Below are 25117 nucleotides of genomic sequence, written 5' to 3'. Positions count from 1 at the left end.
AGACATCGGACAGGAGATTGGAAACTTCCAGATACTCAAACGCAAAGTAAAACAGAACTTTAGTTCACTAACAATCGTTCTAAACAGATTTTTAATTTGTCGTACCTAGCCACTAGCAAAGCTGAACCACCTGAAGATGTCAGACGGCTGCTCTGAGGAAATATTGTGGAATTTGCACAACATAATCCAGCAGCAAACCCATGAAGACTATTTACAACAAATCCGCCAGGAAAGCTTGAAGAGTCTTACTTTGCATACATTGCCTACAGTGGATGCCTCTTCCTGTTAATGAATAATTTGACTTGTTCCACATTCCTGTAGGCTCTCCTTCATAATAGGCTTTATGGAGCTCAATGTGTGTGTGAGTGGCAGTGAGTGGGGAAGAAGAAACAAAATATGATATTGTTATGGAGCTCAAGCTGTCAAAAAGCATTAAAAGAGTGTCAAATTTAATTTGTAACCTATGCCATTTTTTCCAGAGATTTTCCACATACGGTTTTATACAATCCACTGAGCATCATTGTTGCAGTGATCATTTTATAGATTATTTCTCTCCTGTTATCAGTCTCAAGGTCTGGTCTACCTGCTACACCATCAGTTCCCAATGTGTCACCTATTGCTGACAAGTGGTTTATTCATAGCTCAAATATGTTGACAGTGATTTTCTGTTGTCGCAAGTGTTTTCTACTTCTTTTACTGCACTCGAATTCAGTGGCTGACACCATTACTATTCAGCTTTGAGGGTTCTGTAAATTTCTCACTTTTGTAAATTTCAAAACTGTTTACAAGTGCCTTCTTTCTGTACTCTTATGAACCTTTCTCTTTTCTTCCCTTAATAGTTTTCACTTATTGTTGGTACATTAGACCGTCTCTTCCAGTGACATGGGTTAGTTTTAAGGACTTTCTCATACTTCTTGCACCAGCACACACACTTTCCATTAGTTGGGGGATTTTCCAATCTGTGTTCAGTGGGAATCTTACTTTCATTTATGAGAGATGCTTATGCAACTGTATCTATTGCAAAACATTTTAAAGTCTTTTAGTAACATATTTCTTTTCTCTTGTTTAGGGCACGCACCCTGGTCAATCCTGAAATCAAGCTGCTCCTTTGTTTTCTCACAATCAACTTGTATGAATTCAGTTGTTTGGGGATAGAACCATATTTATATTTTTTAACTTGTGGTTACTGTAATAGTAAAAGAACCTTAGACATAACATTTCTAACAATAACATTGACATCATTGTTCTATTAAATATAAACTAACCTTCCACTTCAACTGCCCTCTGTCTGTTACGTATTTCAACTTCTCGCAACCAGTATCGATGTAGTAACCAGTAAGCAACACCTCCTGCTATAGCTATGATTCCCATGGCTCTAAAGGACTCACGAGTTCCAATTTTACCAATTAATATGCCCCCAAAGAAACTTCCACTGCCACGTCCTGAAATTGATAAAATTAGAGTAAAATTTTGATGATGCATAAAGAAAGCTGCACATGTCTGTTGTAGAAGTCTCAAATAAGAATATCACAATAATTATATTTCTTAAATATATTTCTAAAAGTTACTGCATGCTACATCAAGGATTAAGGTACTCTTAGAATGCTAGTTTACATAATCTGCTTCATAACATAAGTAGTGTCATATAATAACAATAAATTGCCAAATCTGTCACATAAAAATTCCTTGAATGATTACAATCACTTTTTTCAATTTATGAAGACATTTCTCTTAAAAAATTTTTAAACAATTTGGCAACTTGTTGAAGCACAATTTGTCATTTATACGTAGCCTATTACCTGTCATTTTTAATTTTGTTCTTTTTCAAAAGTAGTTATATTTCTGAATTGTGGTTTATTTGTCTCATGACATCCATGCCTAAATAACATATATGGCACAAATTCACACTGTTGTTAGAGTAATTTTTACATTAATAAGAAATGATATAACTATGAAATGATATTTTATGAATCAACAGCTATGTATATTTAGTGGGATAAGCAACAAATTTTATTCAACTCAAATTACCAATTCAAGCAATGGAAATCCAGGACGGAATAATGACAATATTATGAAAAGGTTAGATTATTACTCACCACATAGTGGAGATGCTCAGTTGCAGATAGGCACAACAGAAAGACTGCTAAACAAGTGAGCTTTCAGCCAAAAGACCTCCTTCTAAAGTAGACAAAACACACACACACAAACAGACGCAAGCACAACTCACACACACATGACCAATTTCTCTGACTGCTATGACTGGACTCACCCTGTTGTACTTGTCTACAAATTGCCAGTTCATCCTTCATGAATTCATCCAGTAGGTAATAGTATTTCTATTTCATTGGCTTGCACAGCTTTCTTTTTTAGTGGACTTAACTTCTCCTGCAATAACTTTTCCCATTTTAATTTAATATAAATCTTCATTCTCATATGTTGATGAGCTCAGGCATACCACCTGAGTTGGATGGTGGGAAGTAGAAAATTTTCTCTCTCTTTTGTGGTTATGTATGAACAAAATAATTTTTCCTGACTTATTGCTGCCTGTTACATATCTTACAACAATTTTATAAATATGTAGGGATGGGAGAGTTAAGTTGTAGTTCTTTTAAATAATGAGTGACTTGAAACTTCCTGGTAGATTAAAACTGTGTGCCCGACCGAGACTCGAACTCGGGACCTTTGCCTTTCGCGGGCAAGTGCTCTACCATCTGAGCTACCGAAGCACGACTCACGCCCGGTACTAACAACTTTACTTCTGCCAGTATCTCATCTCCTACCTTCCAAACTTTACAGAAGCTCTCCTGAAGGTTCGCAGGAGAGCTTCTGTAAAGTTTGGAAGGTAGGAGACGAGATACTGGCAGAAGTAAAGCTGTGAGTACCGGGCATGAGTCATGCTTCGGTATCTCAGATGGTAGAGCACTTGCCCGCAAAAGGCAAAGGTCCCGAGTTCGAGTCTCGGTTGGGCACACAGTTTTAATCTGCCAGGAAGTTTCATATCAGCGCACACTCCACTGCAGAGTTAAAATCTCATTCTGGAATGAGTGACTTGGTTCTTTCTGATGTATGGTGAAATATTAAGAATGACTTTCTGTGTATCTATATGTGTGCCTGCTCTGTTAGCCAAATGTTCTCAAAACTTAATATCTGTCTAATTATAGATTTAAAATAATTTCTGTGTACAACTTTTTGCATATCCGTACCAGTTGCAGGTAATAATATTCACTTCACATATGCAAAGATACTTAATTTGTTTGGTACTGTGCGTGTGTATGTGTGTGTGTGAGCTCAAATTTTTGCCTAAATATATCTTGATTGTTGTAAATAATCTTAATCTGGTCACTTTGTGACTGTGTGGTCTTTAACTGCATAATATGAGTGTAAAAGATTTTCAGATTCAATCCGTTTAGCTGAAACTAAGTTTCTAAACTACTGAGAGTCCTGATTTTCAACTAACACATAACAACTCAAATGAAACTGGTGGGGACTGATATTTAATGGTAAATCAATCCCATGGAAAAGAAATAAATCTGGCTTGATAAGGAGCTTTGTGGAAAGCCCTAAGATCTGGTTTTCCTGGCTAAATAATAATTTGCCCTATTTACAGTAAGCAGGGTTTAAGCCACTGTAGAGCATTGCCTCTAATGCCATACTTAACTGTTATTTTGTAAATAGGCAAGATGTGATTTACAGACTCAAAAGCCTTTGTGAGATCACACATTTTTGCAGACTTATTGTTCTTGTCTAATGATGTTCTTATTTTCTTAACAAAACTGTTTAGTGGATCTGTGGTGCTCCTGCCCTGGAGAGGACAAAGTGGTTCTTTAGGGTAATATCATATTGGGCTTATGTCTATCTACTTCTAAGTCCATACTCTTCAAACAACATTGAAGTGAATAGCAAAAGTTACTTCCCATTGTGTCACATATTAGGGTTTCTCCCATTACATTCATGCATGGAGAGCAAAAATAAACATTGGTTTCCCACTTCAGTTGCCCAAATGTGGTCTGTGAGAGCTCTCTAATTGTGTCTGCCTGTGAATCATTCTTCTCTCAGGGCTGTATCCCAGATGACTCCTCTTCTTCTTTATTCTCTTTCACTTGGTCCAACTATCTCTTCCTTGGTCATCCTAATGGTTTCTTCCCAATTACATTTGCATGTAGCCATTGTTTTGCTATACAATATCAATTAGCTGGACAAGCCCATACCATTTGAAACAGGCCCCTGGCACTTCTTCTCTCCCCCACCCAGTGAGAATGTGTACTCTTCAGGTTCTTTCCTTATGTTTTTATTACTTACCCTATCCTTTTCTAGTTTGCTGGGCTGTATAGTGTACAAACTTCATTACTGCGGCTTGCTGTTTGTTGTTTATCTGTTTGGTTGTTGTCCAGATTTTTAGGCCATATGTTATTATGGGAATAAAGGAGAGTCTGATTTGATCTTAATGGGACATTTCATTCCACAGTAGATACCAGGTAGAAGTGAGCTGATTTTTTTGGTCTGGTTATTGACCTTGTGCTGTATCCTGTTATTACTTAAAATGCATCCATGTCTTTTATATATTATCCCCAAATTATTTCATCTACAAATACAAATCTTTAATGTCTTTATTGTTCTTCTGCTTCATTCCTTTCATAACTTCCTAAGAGTGACTATTTAAATGCCTGTGTTGGTGGTGCCTGTGGAAGCAGTGTGTAGGTCAGTATTCCTAAATTAATAACTTAATACACAGCCTTAAAACTTTGTAAGTAAGCTTTCATTGGATAGCTGGGGTCTATCTTAAAATATTTGCCACTTTAGGTTCTTCAGCATTTCTGTGATACCCGTGACTCAGACAAAACTGTGATCATTTTTATTCCCCATATTTGTATATATTCAATATCCCATGTTAGTCTTGGTTATTATGGGTCCCATGCACTTGAGCAATATTCTTGAGGGGGACACTTTGGGTATGGTACTAGAAATTACAAGAGGTCCTACAGTAGTAAAATTTGCAAGTGGAAACATGTTTGTCATTGATGCATTCTTTAAGAAAAATTTTGAAAATGGATTTGTCAAAGGACAAACAGAACTAAACTGAAACTGATTCATGTCAAGCAGTAAAGAAACTGCACATTATGAAATGGTTCTTAACCAATTCAAAAGTGTAATTAAGACTAATACAGTGCAGAGAAAAATAGCAGTTGAATTACCCTTGGTGGTGCGGAAGTAACTAGATTAGGAAACAAGGCACTAAAAGGAGAAGAGCTATTTTGCTACTTGGGCAGCAAAATAACTAGGAGGAAATAAAATGGAGACTGGCAATAGCATAAAAAGCTTTACTGAAAAAGAGAAATATGTTGACTTCAAGTATAAAATGGAGTGTTAGGAAACCTTTTTCGAAATCACTTGTCTGGGATATGGCTTTATGTGGAAGCAAAACATGGATGATAAACAGTACAGGCAAGAAGAGAACAGAGCTACTGGAACGTGCTGCTACAGACGAATGCTCAAGATTAGCAGTGAAATGGCATCCGAAACTTTGTGTTTGACTGATAAATCATAAAAAATGTGTGTGTGTGTGTGTGTGTGTGTGTGTGTGTGTGTGTGTAAAAGCAAAGATGGCAAAATCAAAAGAAATAAATATTTTAACACAACACGAGAAAGTCATACAACACCCCAACATCAAAAAATCATGACAAGCTGCAGAATGAATGGTATAGAACTACCACCATACTCAAATAATGTCATACGAGAAAGAAAATAAACAAAAAAGCCCAGTGAATATAGCACTTAAAGTGCTGAAACTTGTGTGGGTAAAACTATAAAATAGTGTCTTGCATGAGGCCGAATTCTCCTGCATGGACTGAACAATTAATTAAGAAGTATTGGGCTGCACTGTGGAGAAACGAGCTTATTAATACAGCTATACAGTTCCTCTAAGAGAAGGGACAGATTGACAGGAAAATATCCTAAGGTATCAAGGAATACTTGATTTGCTAAGGGAGTGAAATGTGGAATGTGGGAGGGACCAAAAATGGTAGAGTGAAACCAAGGCTTCACTGCAGTAAACAACTTCAAGTGGGTGTAAGCTACAGGTAATTACACAGAAATGAAAAATCTTGAATGGGATAGACTAGTGCAGAGAACTGCATAAAACTGCATGTGTGAATGTAGTCTTTCTGACATATATTATTCACAAAAATGATTCTAATGAAACCACAAACCTCCACAAGAGTTGGAGACTAACTGACAGACAGGTTTTTAGTTGCAATCTGAAGGAATTTGTCCTGCCAAACTCATATTCACTGCAGGAATATTTAAGGTTTACTTGTATTATGGAAATGTAATTCAATGAAATTAATCGAATAATAGATTATATGGTTTCTATATGAGTACTTCACATCCGCCAGAAAAATGTTTATGTAAGGAAGACACGGGTTATCTACCTGTTACAAGCAGCCTGAGTTGAGTTTTTCATGATTCCAAGCAAATATCTGGCCATGGCTGTCCGTTTTCCAATTCTTGTCATAACTGGGATTTATAAAATGTAGAAAACGCTTTATTGCTGTTGTTGCCATAGTGTTTGTTGTTGCTTAAGCTGTTGTTTTAATTGGTGTCTTTCATTCCTGGAGTTCATAGTTCAATGTTTTGTTGTGATTTTCCTTTCGATAATAAGTTTTGAATATGTGATGATTTAACAATTAAAACAATCAAATTGTGACAAAATAATGTAATTGGGCAGATAAAAAATCTACTCACCAAGTGGCATCAGAACACACACATAAAAGGAGGTTATAATAAGGCAAGCTTTCAGAGACAGTGCTCCTTCTTCAGGTAGAAGGGTTGAAGGGGAAGGAAGATGGGTAAAGCAAAAGGATTGGAGAAGTCTAGTAAAAGGGGTAGATTTTGGGAAAGTCATCCAGAACAACAGGTCAGGGAAGACTTACCATCAACCAGTCTTTTCTTGTCTGCTAAGTCTCCCCTGACCCATGGTTCTGGACAACTTTCTCAAAATCTACCCCTTTTCGTAGACCTCTCCAGTCCTTTTCCTTCACCCATCTTCCGTCACCTTCAACCCTTCTGCCTGAAGAAGGAGCAACTGGCTCCAAATGCTTGCCTAATTATAACCTCCTTTTATGTGTATATTCTGCCATCACTTGGTGAGTAGATTGAATATCTAATGTTGTATTTTATGACCTTGATCTCATTCATGCAGAGAAACAACTGAATAAGAATTAAATAAATACTAAATTAAAAATAGCTGATGAGAAGAATAATGGGAAACATAAAATTAAAGAAGAGAGGGAGAGAGGGATTGTTACGAATTTTACAAAACTTACCTAAACTGAAATGTGACATTCCAAGAACACCAATAAGTGTTGCTAGCAACCACCTGGGAGCCAGAATTGTGCAGTATGTTGCAGCTGCTGTCCACATAAGATGCACTGCTGTTGCTTCAATTATTTCAAAGGGAAAAGCCCACCATGGACTCCTGAAAAAAATCAATAGAATAGAACTTTATTAAAAAAAAAAAAAAAAATAAGTAGTTAAAATTACTCTTCTCATATATAAAATAAAGATATTGTTCTCTTCGTGAGTATCATGGGTTCAGATACATTGCTACTCACAACATAGGAGAGGCTTTGAATCACAGATAGGCACAATGAAAAAAAACTACTAAAATATGAATGTTTCAGACAAAGTTCTTTTTCCAAAATAGAAAATACGCACACTCTCACAGGCTTAACTCACATACCCATGGCCATTGTCTCTGGGTGTTGGGGCTCAAAAGTGACTGCAGCTGACATGAGCAGCGATCTGCAGGACTTGGTTGTGGAGGAAAGATAAGGCACGAGGTGGGATGGGGAGCAAAAGCAGAGTAGGGGTCGGGGAAGATGCTGTACTGCCTGTGGGTGTCTGTAAGGATGTGGTGGGGATGATATAAGGCTGTTAGGTGCAGTGTCAGGAGGCTGTTGGGAAAGAGGAGGGGGGGGGGGGGAGGAGAAGGAAGGGAGAGGGTATAGAAGAGAAGTAAACAAGGGGAAAAGAGTAGGAGGTGCGTTGGTGGGATAGAAGGCATGGGTAGTACTGGACTGGCTGCAGATGAAGGACTTTGTCTGAAAACTTAATATTTTAGCAGTCTTTTTTATTGTGCCTGTCTGTGATTCAATGCCTCCTCTGTGTGGTAAGCAGCAATCTATCCTTTCCTTGTTTTAATTCAATTCTGGACTTTCCATTCTTGGATTCACTTGTGTCTTCTGCTCAGAAACTCATTAACAATTTATTGCCAGGGGAGGACAAATTAAGGACAAATGATTTCCTACCCAACAAAAATTGCAGAAACTTTCAACAAATATTTTGCAAACCTAAGTGAACAGTTGGTGAGTGGACTGGAAGAACATAACAAAATATCACCTCCATCATCCAATAGCATAAGAAATATATCTCATTATTGAACCTTTCACCCACAAATACAGAAGAAATTTTATCAGTTATAAAAACCTTGAAAAAAGGGTACTCATGTGGAACTGATGGAATACTAGATGTGATTATTAAAAAATGCTCTCTTGCCTTAGCTGAACCCTTGACACACTTGTGCAACAGCTCACTGGCATCAGGAACTTTCCCTTCATGCTTAAAAACTGCAAAACTGAAACCACTGCTCAAAAAAGGAAATCCACAGAAGACATTTCAAATTACAGGCCAATAGCCCCACTGCCTGTATTTTCAAAAATTTTTGAATTTTTTTTTAATAAGAGATTGTCTGATTTCCTAAATAAACATAAAATTCTCTCTTCCTCACAGCATGGTTTCAGGAAAGGCTATTCAACTGAGAGCGCAATATCTGAATTTCTTAATGAAATCTACGCTAAACTAGATGCGAGTGAATTTGTGACAGCCATATGTCTTGATTTATCCAAGGCTTTCGACATCACTGACCATAATGCCCTACTGCAGAAGCTTGACCAATTAGGAATTAGAGGTATATCCAATGAGTGGCTCAGGACATACCTATGTGGCCGCGAACAGATGGTTGAAGTGCAATATACTGACCATAACAAAATTATCTACTACTGTTCAGGATATGAAAATGTGAAATATGGCGTCCCTCAAGGATCAGTATGACGACCCATTCTGTTTCTCCTCTATGTCAATGATCTTATATACAACAAGGATTGCCAAACTACTCTCCAATTTGCAGATGGTATAAGTTTCCTTATAAGTGGGAAAACAGAAGAAGAACTAAAAGACTCTGTTATCCACACAATGAACAGTGTACAAAGTGGTTCAGCTATAACAAGCTAATTATAAACAAAGAAAAGACAGTATCAATGAACTTCTACAATCTAAAAGGGAAGCACCACCCAAACATACAAATAGAATTAAGAGACAGAGTTCTTGAAAGTGTTGACAGCACAAAATTTCTGGGATTCAGGCTCCAGAACAACACAAAATGCAAAATCGGAGGTTCATATTGAGTATCTGCAAAGGAAACTAAGCAAAACCTGCTACATGATAAGGATTTTAAAAAAATTGTTGCAGCAAAGCCAACCTGTCAAATGAACGCAACTCCTATGTGCATTCTGTAATTAAAAATGGCACAATCTTCTGGGGCAATGCAACAGCAAATATTAAACTTTTCAAGATACAAAAGAGAATATTAAGAATCACTGAAGGGGTAAACAATAGGAAATCATGCAGATTCATACTAAAAAAAGGCATTTCTTCCTCTTCCTTGCATTTTTATCTATGAAATGTCAGTTTTCATAAAACAATATATTGATAGACACCCAGATATATTATTAAAAATGAAGATATACATGCATACAATACAAGACAAAAATCTGATCTTCATACGAAACAGCTGAGAACAACTTTGTGCAAAAAAGGCACTCTACATGTTGGGATAAAAAGTTACAATAATCTGCCTAACCATATTAAATCAGTAAGTAAACTCAGAAGTTTTAAGGCTGAACTAAAGGCGTGTTTAATTGATCATTGCTTTTACAGTCTGACAGAGTACCTAGAAACCAAATGACAAAAATAAATATGCATTATGAATATTCTATGTTGCATGTTGTCTCTAATGTTTGTTGTATATACGATTCTTTGCTAAATTAATTAAATATCTAGCCCTTAGGAATGCAATGCAAATTTTATTTTATGTTGTAATGGATTAACCATGTCCAATATCCTTGTATATATTCTATACATGTTGGATTAGAAGGACTAAATAAATAAATAAGTAAATTTCTTTGGCTTTTTATTTAATCATTTATTGTTTGCAGAAAAAAAAGTCATTTCAAACAAAAACATTATTTGTGTTTACTACACAACTACAAAACAAATAACTTCTTACTTTTTCTGCATAAGTTCTATACTTTTAAAGAATTTTTATGAGGAAATTGAATTTTTTTCTGTGGTCCAACAGTTTCAATTGCAAGAAGTTATTTTACTGCACATTGTGCAACAACACATACACAACATTTTTTTTCTTGCTCATTGTGAAAGCTACTAACTCAACATAGAGGCACCTCCAACAAAGCTGTGATTAAGAGTCTTGAATAACAGTCACTGATTATGGGACTGTTTATTATTATTTTAATGGTACATGTGTACAAAATCTGTTTATGGATGCTAGTTTCTTGACGGATACCACATTCCAGAAAGTTCTCCTTCATACTGATATCTATGGACCAAGATGTTTAAGTGAATTCTTCAAGTTCACTGATATGTTCTGATGGTTCACATATTTTTATATGTACTTTGTTACTAAGTATGATACACAGCAAATGCCGATGCAGAATAAACATTTCTGTTACCACAAGTAAAAATGTGATAGATTCATTTATCTGGCATATCTATATAATTAATGTGGATATTGCCAAATTCTGTTTCAAAATGTAATTGAAATATAAATTTACTTACTCGATCATTGAATAGCCCATAAGCCTTGCTGCATGGGAGAAAAATGCAAGAATAATAATGTTCACATTGCCCAGTTTCTTAATGATATCACCTGCTCCATAAAGAAATGGCACACTGCTTATGGTTCCAATGGATACTGTGAAACCTACATAAAGACATAAAAAATGTGAACTGAATATATGCAATACAAAATCTATTGATCAAAATTAGTCTAAAGGCTTTATTATTCTGAAAACAAATTTACTGCTTTTTATTGTATGAAGGAGCACATTTTTAAAGGTTCACATTATGTATAATGAACTGTACTCTAGTCTTAGATATTTTCATTTCTATTTCTGAGTTTCAACACTGTTTGGAGACCAGCCAGAGAACAGTGCTTAAGGACACTTGGAATAAATGAGAATCTGTTTCATGAAAGTGGCTTTAAAATAATAATAATAATAATAATAATAAAACACATCATTGCCATTGCTCCTATAAAATGTGTGCAAATGCAAATTCAAAAATTAAGGGACTGTATTCTGCAGTGAAATGTGTTGGTCTGTGGGCATTTCAGTAAAGTTGCAGAGAAAAGGAACACCATATCTGAGACTAATTATATTATGAATATAATAGAGGGAAACATTCCACGTGGGAAAAATATATCTAAAAAGAAAGATGATGAAACTTACCAAACAAAAGCGCTGGCAGGTCGATAGACACACAAACAAACACAAACATACACACAAAATTCTAGCTTTCGCAACCAATGGTTGCCTCGTCAGGAAAGAGGGAAGGCAGAGCCACATCCTCATCTCCTCAAACCCGGAACCTTCCACAGAAGAACCCCAAAAGTGCCCCACTTGTGACAGGATACTTTCCGGGACTGGATCAGATTCTGAATGTGGCTCTCCAGCAGGGATACGACTTCCTCAAATCCTGCCCTGAAATGAGATCCATCCTTCATGAAATCCTCCCCACTCCACCAAGAGTGTCTTTCCGCCGTCCACCTAACCTTCGCAACCTCTTAGTTCATCCCTATGAAATCCCCAAACCACCTTCCCTACCCTCTGGCTCCTACCCCTGTAACCGCCCCCGGTGTAAAACCTGTCCCATGCACCCTCCCACCACCACCTATTCCAGTCCTGTAACCCGGAAGGTGTACACGATCAAAGGCAGAGCCACGTGTGAAAGCACCCACGTGATTTACCAACTGACCTGCCTACACTGTGAAGCGTTCTATGTGGGAATGACCAGCAACAAACTGTCCATTCGCATGAATGGACACAGGCAGACAGTGTTTGTTGGTAATGAGGATCACCCTGTGGCTAAACATGCCTTGGTGCACGGCCAGCACATCTTGGCACAGTGTTACACCGTCCGGGTTATCTGGATACTTCCCACTAACACCAACCTGTCAGAACTCCGGAGATGGGAACTTGCCCTTCAGCATATCCTTTCTTCTCGCTATCCGCCAGGCCTCAATCTCCGCTAATTTCAATTTGCCGCCGCTCATACCTCACCTGTCTTTCAACTTTATCTTTGCCTCTGTACATCCGCCCCGACTGACATCTCTGCCCAAAAAATGCCCAAACTCTTTGCCTTTACAAATGTCTGCTTGTGTCTGTGTATGTGTGGATGGATATGTGTGTGTGTGCGAGTGTATACCTGTCCTTTTTTCCCCCTAAGGTAAGTCTTTCCGCTCCCGGGATTGGAATGACTCCTTACCCTCTCCCTAAAACCCATATCCTTTTGTCTTTCCTTCTCCTTCCCTCTTTCCTGACGAGGCAACCATTGGTTGCGAAAGCTAGAATTTTGTGTGTATGTTTGTGTTTGTTTGTGTGTCTATCGACCTGCCAGCGCTTTTGTTTGGTAAGTTTCATCATCTTTCTTTTTAGATAGACTAATTATATTGCTACATTTGTCATTAGGGTTGCAATACTAATATTTGGTTTAGGAGTTACAAATAACATGAAGATCATACTGGATGGCATTTGATACCTGTGTATTATATACAAAACTGCTTAAAATTTTCTTGCAAGTGATAAGAAGCTGTGTTAAGTCTGAGAACAGTATGACTAAATGACTGAAGGAGCACAATAGCAGAGAGATAAGGTAATTAGTGTTCGTCTTCTTAGTGCCTGCGTGCTTGTGCAAAAAGACAACTCACACACACATGACTGCAGTCTCAGGCACACGTAGCCACACTGTAAGTAGCAGCACCAGTGCACGATGGGAATGGTGAGTGGGTGGGGGTAAGGAGGAGGCTGGGGCATGGAGGGGGAGGGATAGTAAGGTAGGGGTAGCAGACAGTGCAGTGCTGCCGGGGAGTGCGCAGGGACAAGTTGGAAAGAGAGTAAGACAGCTATGTGCAGTCAGGAGGTTAGACAGAGTGCAGGGAAAAGGTGGGGGGGGTGGGGGGGGGGAGATAGGTAGGTGAAGGACAGGGACTAGAGAGGATTGAGGCCACGCGGGTTAGGGGAACATACGATATATTGCAGGGAAAGTACCCACCTGCAGAATTCAGAAAATCTGGTAATAGTGGTAAGGACCCATGTGGCACAGGCTGTGAACTAGTATCATTGAAATGAAGGATGTCATGTTTGGCAGCAACTAGGTGGTCCGTTTGTTTCTTGGCCTCAGTTTGTTGGTGGCCATTCATGTGGACAGCTTATTAGTTGTCGTGCCCACTTAGAATGCAGCACAGTGGTTGCAGCTTAGCTTGCAGATCATGTGACTGTTTTCACAGGTGGCCCTGCCTTTGATGGGATAGGAGATGTTCGTGGCAGGACCGGAGTAGGAGGTGGAAGTGGGAGGATGTATGGGACAGGTCTTGCACCTAGGTCTATTACAGGGGTATGAGCCATGAGGTAAGCGTTTGGGAGCGGGGCTGTCTATATGTATATTGTGTAGGTTCGGTGGATGGCGGAATACCTCTGTGTGAGGGGTGAGAAGGATAGTCGGCAGGACATTTCTCATTTCAGGGAATAATGAGAGGTAGTCGAAACCCTGGCAGAGAATGCAATTCAGTTGCTCCAGTTCTGGGTGGCGTTGAGTTACTGAGGTACTGCGTTGTTCCTCTGTGGCAAGATGGTGGGACTTTGGGAGGTAGTGGGAGACTGAAAAGATAAGTCACGAGAGATTTGTTGTTGTACTAAGTTGCGAGGTAATCATGGTCTGTGAAGGCTTCAGTGAGACCCTCGGTATACAGGGTGTCCCAGCTATCTTGTCCACCCAAAATATCTCTGGGACAATAACAGCTATTGGAAAACGACTTTCACCGGTATCAATGTAGTGCTGGGGCCCATGAATGTACATATTTGGAAACATTCTAAAACGAAAGCATATGTGTTTTTTAACACAAACTTACGTTTTTTTAAATCGACCTCCTATATTTTTTCTTTAGCAATCCATAGCATGACAAAGCACATACACAATGGCATTGATTGCATCGCAATATTCCCATTACATCCCGAGATATTGAGACACGAAGTTCACACTTGAAACACCTGACATGCGCTGCTAGCGCACCTCCTGAGGCTCAGGCGTGAACCCCATGCTGCTCATAGTCGCGATGTGATTGACATGTGTAATCACACCTCCATACTTATCAAGAGGTCCGAAACGAATAATACGGTCTGCTGCCATCCTGCATTAATGTCGTACATTCCAGCAGGTATTTATCCCACAGGCTAGAGTGACGCGGTTCTGTAACATATCTGTGTACTGCAACATGAGTCACAAAGTTAACTTCGCTTATCATTAATCCATTACTTAAAAGGTAATGCCGTTCAACGTTAAAACTTTACTTTACTGTTGATATAGCGCAAGTGACAATTCATCATTCACTCGTAATAGTAAAATTCATGTTGATGGTTTTAGTGAAACAAGCAAGTGGACTAAAAGTTTTACCATTGTTTAGGTAAAAATGTTTTGATTTCAGGTAGGACATAGAAGATGAATGTAAACATGTTTAACCAATTAGTTTTATTATCACATAATTATCAATATTATGTTTATCTAATGTGTTAAATGACAAATTGTTGCAAACAAATGTTTCTTAACATCACTGGGTAAAATGGCCCTTTGTAGAAACTTCCACTGTGATACCAGCACTACATACTAAACGTAGCGTTCACATCTCATGCTCAAAGTGATGCCCATTGGCTTGCATACATAGGGTCACTCTGCGGATGAAGGATGCCCTACTTCGTGCTACTGTTTCCTCTTTGATGGCTGTACAAGCATCAATAATGCGTTGCTTCATGTCCTCTGGTGTTGTTGGTTCATGTTGGTAAACAGCATCCTTCACTGCTCCCCAAAGAAAATAATCCAGCGGTGTAAGGTCTGGAGATCAGGCAGGCCACCTAACTGGGCCACCTCGTTCAATCCACCTACCAGGGAACTTCCGGTTCAGAAGTCGTCGTGCTCGTAAGGCGTTATGTGCAGGGCATCTGTCATGCTGACACCACATGACCATTCTCCGATTCAGAGGTATGGTGTCCAAGAGAACAGGAAGATTGTTTCATATAAATCTGGAGTATTGTCTGCCATTTTGGGTGCCATTTATAAAGAAAGGTCCGATAATGGTATCGCCAATAATCCCACACCAAACGTTAACTTTCCACGGACGTTGATGCTCTACCTGACGGAGCCATTTTGGATTGTCTATGGACCAATAATGCATATTCCTCAAATTGACAATTCCTTTGTTGGAAAATGATGCCTCGTCGGTAAAGAGAACATCTGCAACAAAATTTGGATTAGTCAGAAGTTTTTGCTGAGCCTACCGACAAAATGTTACCCTATTGCGGAAGTCATTTCCATGAACATCCTGGTGTAAATGAACATAGTAAGGATGAAATTTATGACGTTTAAGAATACGCTGTGCACTTGATTTTGACACACCAACTTCACGTTCAATTTGACGTGTGCTGATTTGAGGATTCACAGCTATGGTAGTGAGCACAGCAACTTCAGCACGTTCATCTGTGCGTGTTCTAGGACGATGTCGAGGTCTTGGAGGTGTGATTACACATGTCAATCACATCGCGACTATGAGCAGCATGGGGTTCACGCCTGAGCCTCAGGAGGTGCGCTAGCAGCGCATGTTGGGTGTTTCAAGTGTCAACTTCGTGTCTCAATATCTTGGGATGTAATGGGAATATTTCGATGCAATCAACGCCATTGTGTATGTGCTTTGTCATGCTATGGATTGCTGAAGAAAAAATATAGGAGGTCAATTTTAAAAAACATAAGTTTGTGTTAAAAAACACATATTCTTTCGTTTTAGAATGTTTCCAAATATGTACATTCATGGACCCCAGTCCTACATTGATACCAGTGAAAGTCGTTTTCCAATAGCTGTTATTGTTCCAGAGATATTTTGGGTGGACAAGATAGCTGGGACACCCTGTATTTCGAGAGGGACTGCTCATTACTGCAGATGCGACGACCCCGAGTAGTTAGGCTGTATGGAAGGGACTTCTTGGTTTGGAACTGGTGGCAGCTGGAGGTATTGCTGGTGGCTAGTAGGTTTGATATGGACAGAGGTACTGATGTACCCATCTTTGAGGTGGAGGTCAACATCTCAGAAGGTGGCTTGTTGGATTGAGTAGGACCAGGTGAAGCAAATGGGGGAGACATTGTTGAAGGTTTGGAGGAATGTGGATAGTTTGTCCCCACCCTTGATCCAGAACACAAAGATGTTATCAATGGATCTGAACCAAGTGAGGGGTTTAGGATTCTGGGTGTACAGGAAGGATTTCTCTAGATGGTCCATGAATAGGCTGGCATAGGATGGTGTCATGTGGGTGCCCATAGCCATACCCTGGATTTGTTTGTAGGTAAAGCCTTCAATGGAGAAGTAATTGTATGTGAGGATATAGTTGGTGATGGTGCTTTGGAGGAGGTTGTTGGTTTGGAATCCATCGGGTGCTGGGAAAGTTAGTGTTCAATAGTGGTAAAGCCATGGGCATTAGGGATGTTAGTGTAAAGTGAGGTGGCATCAATAGTGACGAGCAGGGCACTGTGTGCTAGAGAGGGACAGGAACTGTGGAGAGTCAGTGAAGGAAATTGTTGGTATCTTTAATACAGGAGGATAGGTTCCTCCCCCTCCCTGCTCCGGCCTCCTCCTTACCCCCACCCAAGTCACCACTCCCATCTTGCACTGGTGCTGCTGCCCGCAGTGTGGCTGCAGTTGCCTGAGACTGCAGTAATGTGTGTGTGTGTGTGTGTGTGTGTGTGTGTGTGTGTGTGTGTGTGTGTGTGTCATTCTGTCTGTCTGCCCCCTATTTTTGACAAAGGCCTCATGGGCTGAAAACTTTATTTGTGGCAGTCTTTTTGTTGCGCCTATCTGTGACTCAGCATCTATGCTATATGGTGAGTGGCAACTTTCCTTTTCATAATATTGTTACATTCCACCCTGGATTTTCCATTGTTTGGTACAACTGGCAAGGTGTATAAGAAATCAGATAGCAATTCTGAAGTTGAAATGAAGTTGAAAGAGGTAATGTTTGACATCAGGAAGGTATTGGGATTGAGGGATGTTGATGTATATGGAAGTGGACTCAACAGTGATTAGAAGGGATCCAAGTGGTAATGGGGTGGGGATGGTCAGGAGCTCTGTGATTTCTATCTTTGATATGAGAGGCTAGGCTATGGGCAATTGGTTGGTGGTGTTGCTAAACAAATCTGGAGATTCTTTCACTTGGAGCACAGTAACCAGCTGGATGTGCAGGAGGTCACTGGGGTGAGGAGGAAGATGTGCTGAAATTGAGCATGATACAGAGTATATACTGGGATGCCTATGGATTCATTACAGGGGGTGCAGACAGTCTTCTGAACACATTTTCCAAAAACTGTCTTGAGCAACAGCCCACATACAATGGAAATATCTTAGACCTTGTAGCTACAAACAGGCTGGACCTTATTGATGGAATCAGTATAGAGATGGGGATTAGTGATCATGATGTCATCATAGTGACTGATGTTTCAAAGGTTAATGAATCAGTGAAGGCCGCTAGGAGAGTGTTTCTGCTAGAAAGAGCAGTTAAGCACTTGTTAGCATCTCACACAGACAATGAAGTGCAGTCATTTAGTTGCAGTATGATGTACCTTTAGGAATTATGGGAAAAGTTTACACAGATTGTAAATCATGCTCTCAGTAAATATGTGCCCAGTAAGATGGGAGAGGCACACTGTGGTGTATCAATAAAATTCGGAAAATGTTGAGAAAGCGAAAGCCATTGCACTCTTGGTTCAAAAGGGAACATGGACATGATGGCAGGAAACGGTTAGTAGAGATTCATGTGTCTGTGATAAGATCTATGAGCAAAGCATACAACAACTAGCACCATCATACCTTAGCAAAAGATCTGCCGAAGAATCTGAAAAACTTCTGGTCCCATGTAAAAACATTAAGCATGTCAAAGGCTTCCAGCTGGTCACTCATTGACCAGCTGGTGTGGCAGTTTAAGATGCCAAAATGAAAGCCAAAGCTGCAAATTACACATTTAAAACATTGTTTACACATGAGAATTATACAAACATGCCATTATTTGACCGTTGCATAGAATCTTGTGTGGATAACATAGTAATAAGCATCTCAGCAATAAAGAAACAACAGAAAGAGTTGGAAAAAAATAAGTTGCTAGGTCTGGTTGGAATCCCAATTTGGGTTTACAAAGATTATACTATGCATCGGCCCCTTACTTAGCTTGCATTTTTCATAATTAGCTTGCATTTATCATTATTCTCTCACCTAGAGCAAAGTCCCAAGCAACTGGAAAACAATGCAGGTGACTACTGTATATAAAAAGGATAAAAGAGGGACCTTGTAACAGTTCACCTACTTTGTTTCTTTGTTTGTTGTCCTCAGTGTCGACATACTGCATTGCTACACTGGCTTAAAAATGGGGTTTGTGTTCTGAACACTGACTATGCTAAGCCCACAGATGCACAGTTACGTTTCACAGTATTTTACTTTTGCTGTTCACAATCCCCCAATAATACACAGTGATATGGCCAGTGCACTATTGTTTAACCTTCGATAAGCCTCATTGTGTGTGTGTGAAATCTTATGGAACTTAACTGCTAAGTCACCAGTCCCTAAGCTTACACACTACTTAACCTAAATTAGCCTAAGAACAAACACACACACCCATGGCTGAGGGAGGACTCAAACCTCCGCCGGGATCAGCCACACTGTCCATGACCGCAGTGCCTTAGACCGCTCGGCTAATCCCGCGCGGTAAGCCCCATTAATAGGTTGTAGGCGAACATCCACATACTGCTACAATAGTTTCCTGTTGAACATCTACAAGCAGTGAAAGCCTAACCACAAATTTCAGAGTTCTTGAAGAATAGAAAGGTATGTATGGAGCAGACACTGTCACTGTCTTAACACACGGCCTAACTGTGCGTTGTTGTCATTCTAACCAACACAGGTTCCTCATCTGAAACTCGGCCATGGGCTGATGGTGTGGTGACCAAAAACTAGGCCCTTATATATCCTCACAATAATAGGTGCTGAAACTACACATTGTTCAAAGTTTAATTTCCAGAAATAACATTTAAAACTTAACTCATTAAATTAACTGAATACATCAAAAAATTCTGTCTTTTTAACAGTTTCTTCTGCTACAAGAGTTAGGGTGAATTATTTGTTTAAATCATGAAATTATCAAATATCATTATGCAAACAATACTTTTGACAAAACTGTTAATTACTTTCGAATAAATTAAGGGCTGGCTTTGCTAACACATTTTCGAATAGTGCCAAATAGATACTTTAAGATTACTAGTATTTCTTCTTCTAAATGTTTACAATTATCACAGAATTTATGTTTGTTTATATGTCAACAATAGAATTTAAGTTACAAAACAATTACTGATTTTGCCCTATAATTAAAGATACTGACAAGGAATAGTCAAAATAAATTAGAAAATCAATTATATACATAAAACTAAGCACAAAATTAGATCTGGTGTTATATTCTTTAAAACTGATGGCCAACCTTCCTCTTATATGAAAATGTAGATTATACTCACATATGTTAATGGTAATTTGTTCAAAAATGAAAAAATTAATTTTAAGGAGGCAGATGGCAAAGCAAGAGGGGAACTAAAATTATCCCAGATTGCTTCATCACAGCCTGCAAAATTACAGACCAGTATCCTTAACATTGGTTTGCTGCAGAATTCTTGGATATATGCAGAGTTCGAATATGATAAATTTCCTACAGCCCAAAAAGATTATGTCCCCAAACCAGCACAGCTTTAGAAAGCACAGCTCATGTGGAACCCAGCTTTCCTTTTTCTCACATGATAACTGCAAACAATGGGCAAAGGGCAACAGGCAGATTCCATACTTCTAGATTTCAGAAAACGATTTAACACATTACCTCACTACAGTCTGTTAACAAAGATATGAGCATATGGAACAGGTTCCCAGATATGTGAGTGGCTCGAAGACTTTTTAAGTAATTGAACCAAGTGTGCGGTCCTCAGTGGCAGTGTTCATCACAGATAAAGAGTATTATCAGGAGTGCCCCAGGGAAGTGTGATAGGACCACCGTTATTTTCTATATATGTGAATGATCTGGCAGTATTCTGTAGTTGTTTGCTGATGATGCTGTGATGTACAGGATGGTGTCAAAGATGAGTGACTGTAGTATGACACAAGATGACTTAGACAAAATTTCTAGTCAGTGTGATGAATGGCAGCTGACTCTAAATGTAGAAAAATGTAAGTTAATGTGGATGAGTAGGAAAAACAAACATGTAATGTTTGAATAAAGCATTAATCATGTCCTGTTTGACTCAGTCACATTGTTTAAAAATCTGGCTGCAACACTCCAAAGTGATATGAAATGGAACAAGCATGTGAGGATTGTGGTAGGGAAGGCAAATGGTAAACTTTGGTATATTGGGAGAATTTTAGGAAAATGTTGTTCAGCAGTAAGGGAGACTGCATATCGGATGCTAATTCTTGAGTACTGCTTGGGTGTTTGGAATCTGCACAAGGCTGAATTAGAGGAAGACACTGAAACAATTCAGAGGTGGGCTGCTAGATTTGGCCGCTCGGGATTAGCCGAGCGGTCTAAGGTGCTGCAGTAATGGACTGTGCGGCTGGTCCCGGCAGAGGTTCGAGTCCTCTCTCGGGCATGCGTGTGTGTGTTTGTCCTTAGGATAATTTAGGTTAAGTAGTGTGTAAGCTTAGGGACTGATGACCTTAGCAGTTAAGTCCCATAAGATTTCACACACATTTGAACATTTTTTTGCTAGATTTCTTACCAGTAGGTTTGAACAATATGCAAATATTACAGAAATGCTTCAGGAACTCAAATGGGAATCCCTGGAGGGAAGACATCATTCTTTTTGATAAATGCTATTGAGAAAATTCTCCATAAGTTACTACTACTGTGCAATTCCAGTTACCTACATCACAACTCCCAAATTGAAACCCTTGCACTCCAACATCTGGAAGAGCACTTCAGACACTAAGTCCATAAATTATATTATTATTGGCATTTTACTCCTGCCTCAGAGCACTATTAACATTGACACCTATCCTACACCCCTCTGAACACCCTTTTCGACCCCTTGCTGATCTTTTCCATTTACCACAGCCTCCAAAACTCTATCCCAACATTCTGTGAAATCCAGAACCTAAAAAACTTTAAAACAGTGTTGTCAACCTATCCACCAAAAATCTTGACTCCTACAGAAATTTCTGGCCTATCCAAAGACCTCACCTTAAGTCCCATGCCAAAGTTCAACCATGCTGGATATTTCAAAGGGCTGCTCTGCTTCTCATGAGCCCTACAGTGGAAACCTTCTTTGCTACCTCTAATCAAAACCAACTTAATCCCAATATTGAACTTAGTTTATTGTCACTCTCCTTCCCCAAGTCCCTTCCCAAGAGCAGAAATCTCTCATCAGAAGAAAGAACAGTCATTTGTAACCTCAAGACAGATCTTCAATTAGTCTTTCTGCCTTCATCTACAAAACTCTGCTATAGTGACCTCATCTCATACGTCCAACATAACCTCAAAACCCTACTCAAATCCTTAGCCCCATCCCAGAATCTCTCCCCTGAATCCATCTCTCTTCCTACCCCAACACTTCCCTGCACACCCATATCCTACATGCTTCTCACAATCCATAAATCCAACAATCCTTGATGCCCCACTGTAGCTATTTACTGTGCTCCAAGTGAAAGAATCTCCAGTTTTGTTCAACCAACACCTCTAAATAATTTTCCACAGACTAACCATCCACATCCCAGGATCCCTACTCATCACAGTTGGTACCACCTCCCCACATACCAATATCCCTCATGCCCATGGCCTTATTATCAAACACTACCTAAGACAACATCATTACGATCAAAACCACTTCCCTCTTTCCTTATACACCTTCTCAATTACATGCTCTCACACACCTAATTCTCCTGTGAGAGGAAGATACATAAACAAATCTACAGCACAGCCATGGGCATCCACATGGATTACTCCTATTCCAATCTGTTTGTAGGCCATAGAGAGGAAACTTTCCATGCCCCCCAAAACCGCAAACCCCCTTGTAGGTTCAGGTTTTTTACCAATATCTTCATGATATGGACCCTAGGTCAAGACACCCTATCTCCATTCCTCCACAACCACAACACCTTCTTTCCCATCCACTTCACCTGGTCTTCATCAGTGCAACATACCACATTCTTCATTAATCCACAACCTCAACACCTTCTCTCGCATCTGCTTCATCTGGTCCCCTTCAGCCTTACATGCTAACTTCCTGAACACTGACTTTCATCTCATCCGTACCTCTGTGCATACCAAGCACACTAACCTTCAACTGTATCTGCATTTTGACATTTGTCATCTCTTTGACACCAAAAAATTAGTCCCATTTAGCTTGGCCGCCTGTGATTGGTGTGTCTGCAGTAAAGACAGTTCCCTTGTCCAGTATGCTGAAAGTCTCACTATCCCCTTCCCTCCAAACCTAGTCTGCAAGCGCCAGCTGAATCTTGTCCTTGGCGAGATCTTTGACAATCTATCATTAAGCCTGTAAATAAGAAACAACCTATCCACATTCCTTCCCACCCCCGCTAAATTGATATTCCAAATACCACCTAAACTACACAACATCATGGTCTGTTTCTCTGACACTTCCACATCCAACCCATCACCAGTGGGGGTCTGATCCCTATGGAAGATGCAGGTGCAAGAGATGCCTGATTCATCCATCCAGCACATCCTACTCTACTGCCAACACAGGCTTATCTTATCCCATCAGAGGCAAGGCCACCCACAAAAAAGCTCTGATGCAGTTTCTGCATTGTAGTTTATGTGTTTATGCCCACCAACCTGCTGCCCAGTAGAATGAATGGCCACCGCCTAACTGTGGTCGAGATCAGAGTTGACCGCCTAGTGGTGGAACATGCTGCTGAACACAATTACTTGAGTTCAATGGCTACTTCACAACCTGTGCCATCCGGATCCTTCCCTCCAGGACCAGCTTTTCTGATCTACATAGATGGGAATTATCCTTGCAAAACATTCTTTGCTCCTATAACTTTCCTGATCTCTGTCTCTATGAACTCACTGCATCCACAAATTCAGACCAATGGTCTCTCCTTCCTCTGTCCTGTTAACCCCTCCCACCCCATGTCTTCGTGTCATTGTCATCGTGCACTGAGCCAACACACCAGCTCAGATGCCTGTGTGTTGCATTCCTACATCATGCACCTGCTGCCTCTTCCTCCCACATTCCTAACCTGCATACCTGCTGCCTCCCACCAAGCCACGAGCTCTGTCTATGTGTCGTGGGTGTACCATGTGTCAAAATTTGGTAACTGCGGGATTGTGGCCAATTGAGACTGAAATTTATCATTCCATTATATTGCTCCTTCCTCAGGGCAGGATCCTATGACTTTCATGCAGACATGAATTTAATGGGTTTCGGGCGGCAAAACTCCGCATGTTCTTAGCGTCTCCACATGACAAGTGTCTGTTAGTACAGACACATTGTTTGCTGAGTCATGTAGGATCATACAGCCATGTCACAAACCTTCAGTGAGGAAATAGGCTTGTTTGCAGCATTGTCCACATGGACAGTGTGATGATGTCTAGAACACCACAGATGTAGCACAGCAACAATTTTTGCATCTTCCCTTGAAATGGCAACAGAGAGGCCTGGCAACAGTAGTGCTCCAAACAACAATAACAACACAGGACACACTAGATCTTGTTTAATATGGAATGAATCTTTACATCCTAGTGTACATCCAATAACATTCTGTTTCCTTAAATTGGCCAGTTGACTTAAGAATTGTAGGTTTGGCATTGCATAGTGACTTGTGTCATTAATGACTGCATGGCTGAGAGAGGAGTAACTATAGCTGCAATCAATGAGAAGTGAGGTAGCTGCAGAGGATAGAGCAGGCTTGTGATAAATGGCAGAAATGTAAGATTGACAATATAATATAATTGGTTACTAAAAATGTACTCACCAAGTGGCATCAGAACACACACAAAAAAATGGCTCTGAGCACTATGGGACTTAACATCTGTGGTCATCAGTCCCCTAGAACTTAGAACTACTTAAACCTAACTAACCTAAGGACATCACACACACCCATGCCCGAGGCAGGATTCGAACCTGCAACCGTAGCAGCCGCGCGGTTCCGGACTGAGCGCCTAGAACCGCTAGACCACCATGGCCAGCACACACAAAAAAAAAGATGTCAAAAATTGATAGGTTTAGAAGTGTTAGATTGCCTGTTTAGCTTTTACTTTTGGGTAGCATATAGTCACTTATTCTCAAGGTCATGGGATTTTATAATATTTTGCATTTGCTGTTAAGCTGGGACTTAAATATGCCAGCTTGTGCAATGATAGAAACTGATGACTCAACCAAAATCTGTTAACTTTATACATAGTGGGTTAACAGTAAGGCTCTCATTTGTTGGCTGCAGTTAGAATTACTGACTCATATCAACAACTTCACACAAATATTTACATGTGTATTTCTGATAAATATTTCAGTTGAAGACATAAACTCTCACATTACTTAACAACTCATATCAGCCACCTACAGCTACTTTTTTAGTAAATTTCTGCCGTTAATATTTCGAATAATAAATTAGGAAATTAGGGGCTTTTTTGCACTGTATGTGATTGGTTTCTACAGTATACATAAAATGAGCTGAAGATTTTAAAAT

The 25117-nt window shown here is 39.7% G+C and overlaps 1 protein-coding gene across 1 annotated transcript in view; it reads right to left on the bottom strand.

The window, feature by feature from the left end:
- LOC126456171 (uncharacterized) overlaps positions 1 to 25117 on the bottom strand; it is a 126789-nt gene that overhangs the window by 18543 nt on the left and 83129 nt on the right. Inside the window, exons 10-12 of the mRNA XM_050091928.1 lie at positions 10912 to 11056; positions 7323 to 7474; positions 1296 to 1442 (exon numbers count right to left, since the gene is read on the bottom strand). Of these exons, the coding sequence (XP_049947885.1) occupies positions 1296 to 1442; positions 7323 to 7474; positions 10912 to 11056 (444 nt within the window). The remainder of the gene's footprint in view (positions 1 to 1295; positions 1443 to 7322; positions 7475 to 10911; positions 11057 to 25117) is intronic.

This window comes from Schistocerca serialis, chromosome 1 (genome assembly GCF_023864345.2).
Source record: "Schistocerca serialis cubense isolate TAMUIC-IGC-003099 chromosome 1, iqSchSeri2.2, whole genome shotgun sequence".
Taxonomy (NCBI): domain Eukaryota; kingdom Metazoa; phylum Arthropoda; class Insecta; order Orthoptera; family Acrididae; genus Schistocerca; species Schistocerca serialis.
This window is presented reverse-complemented; position numbering and strand designations above follow the sequence as displayed.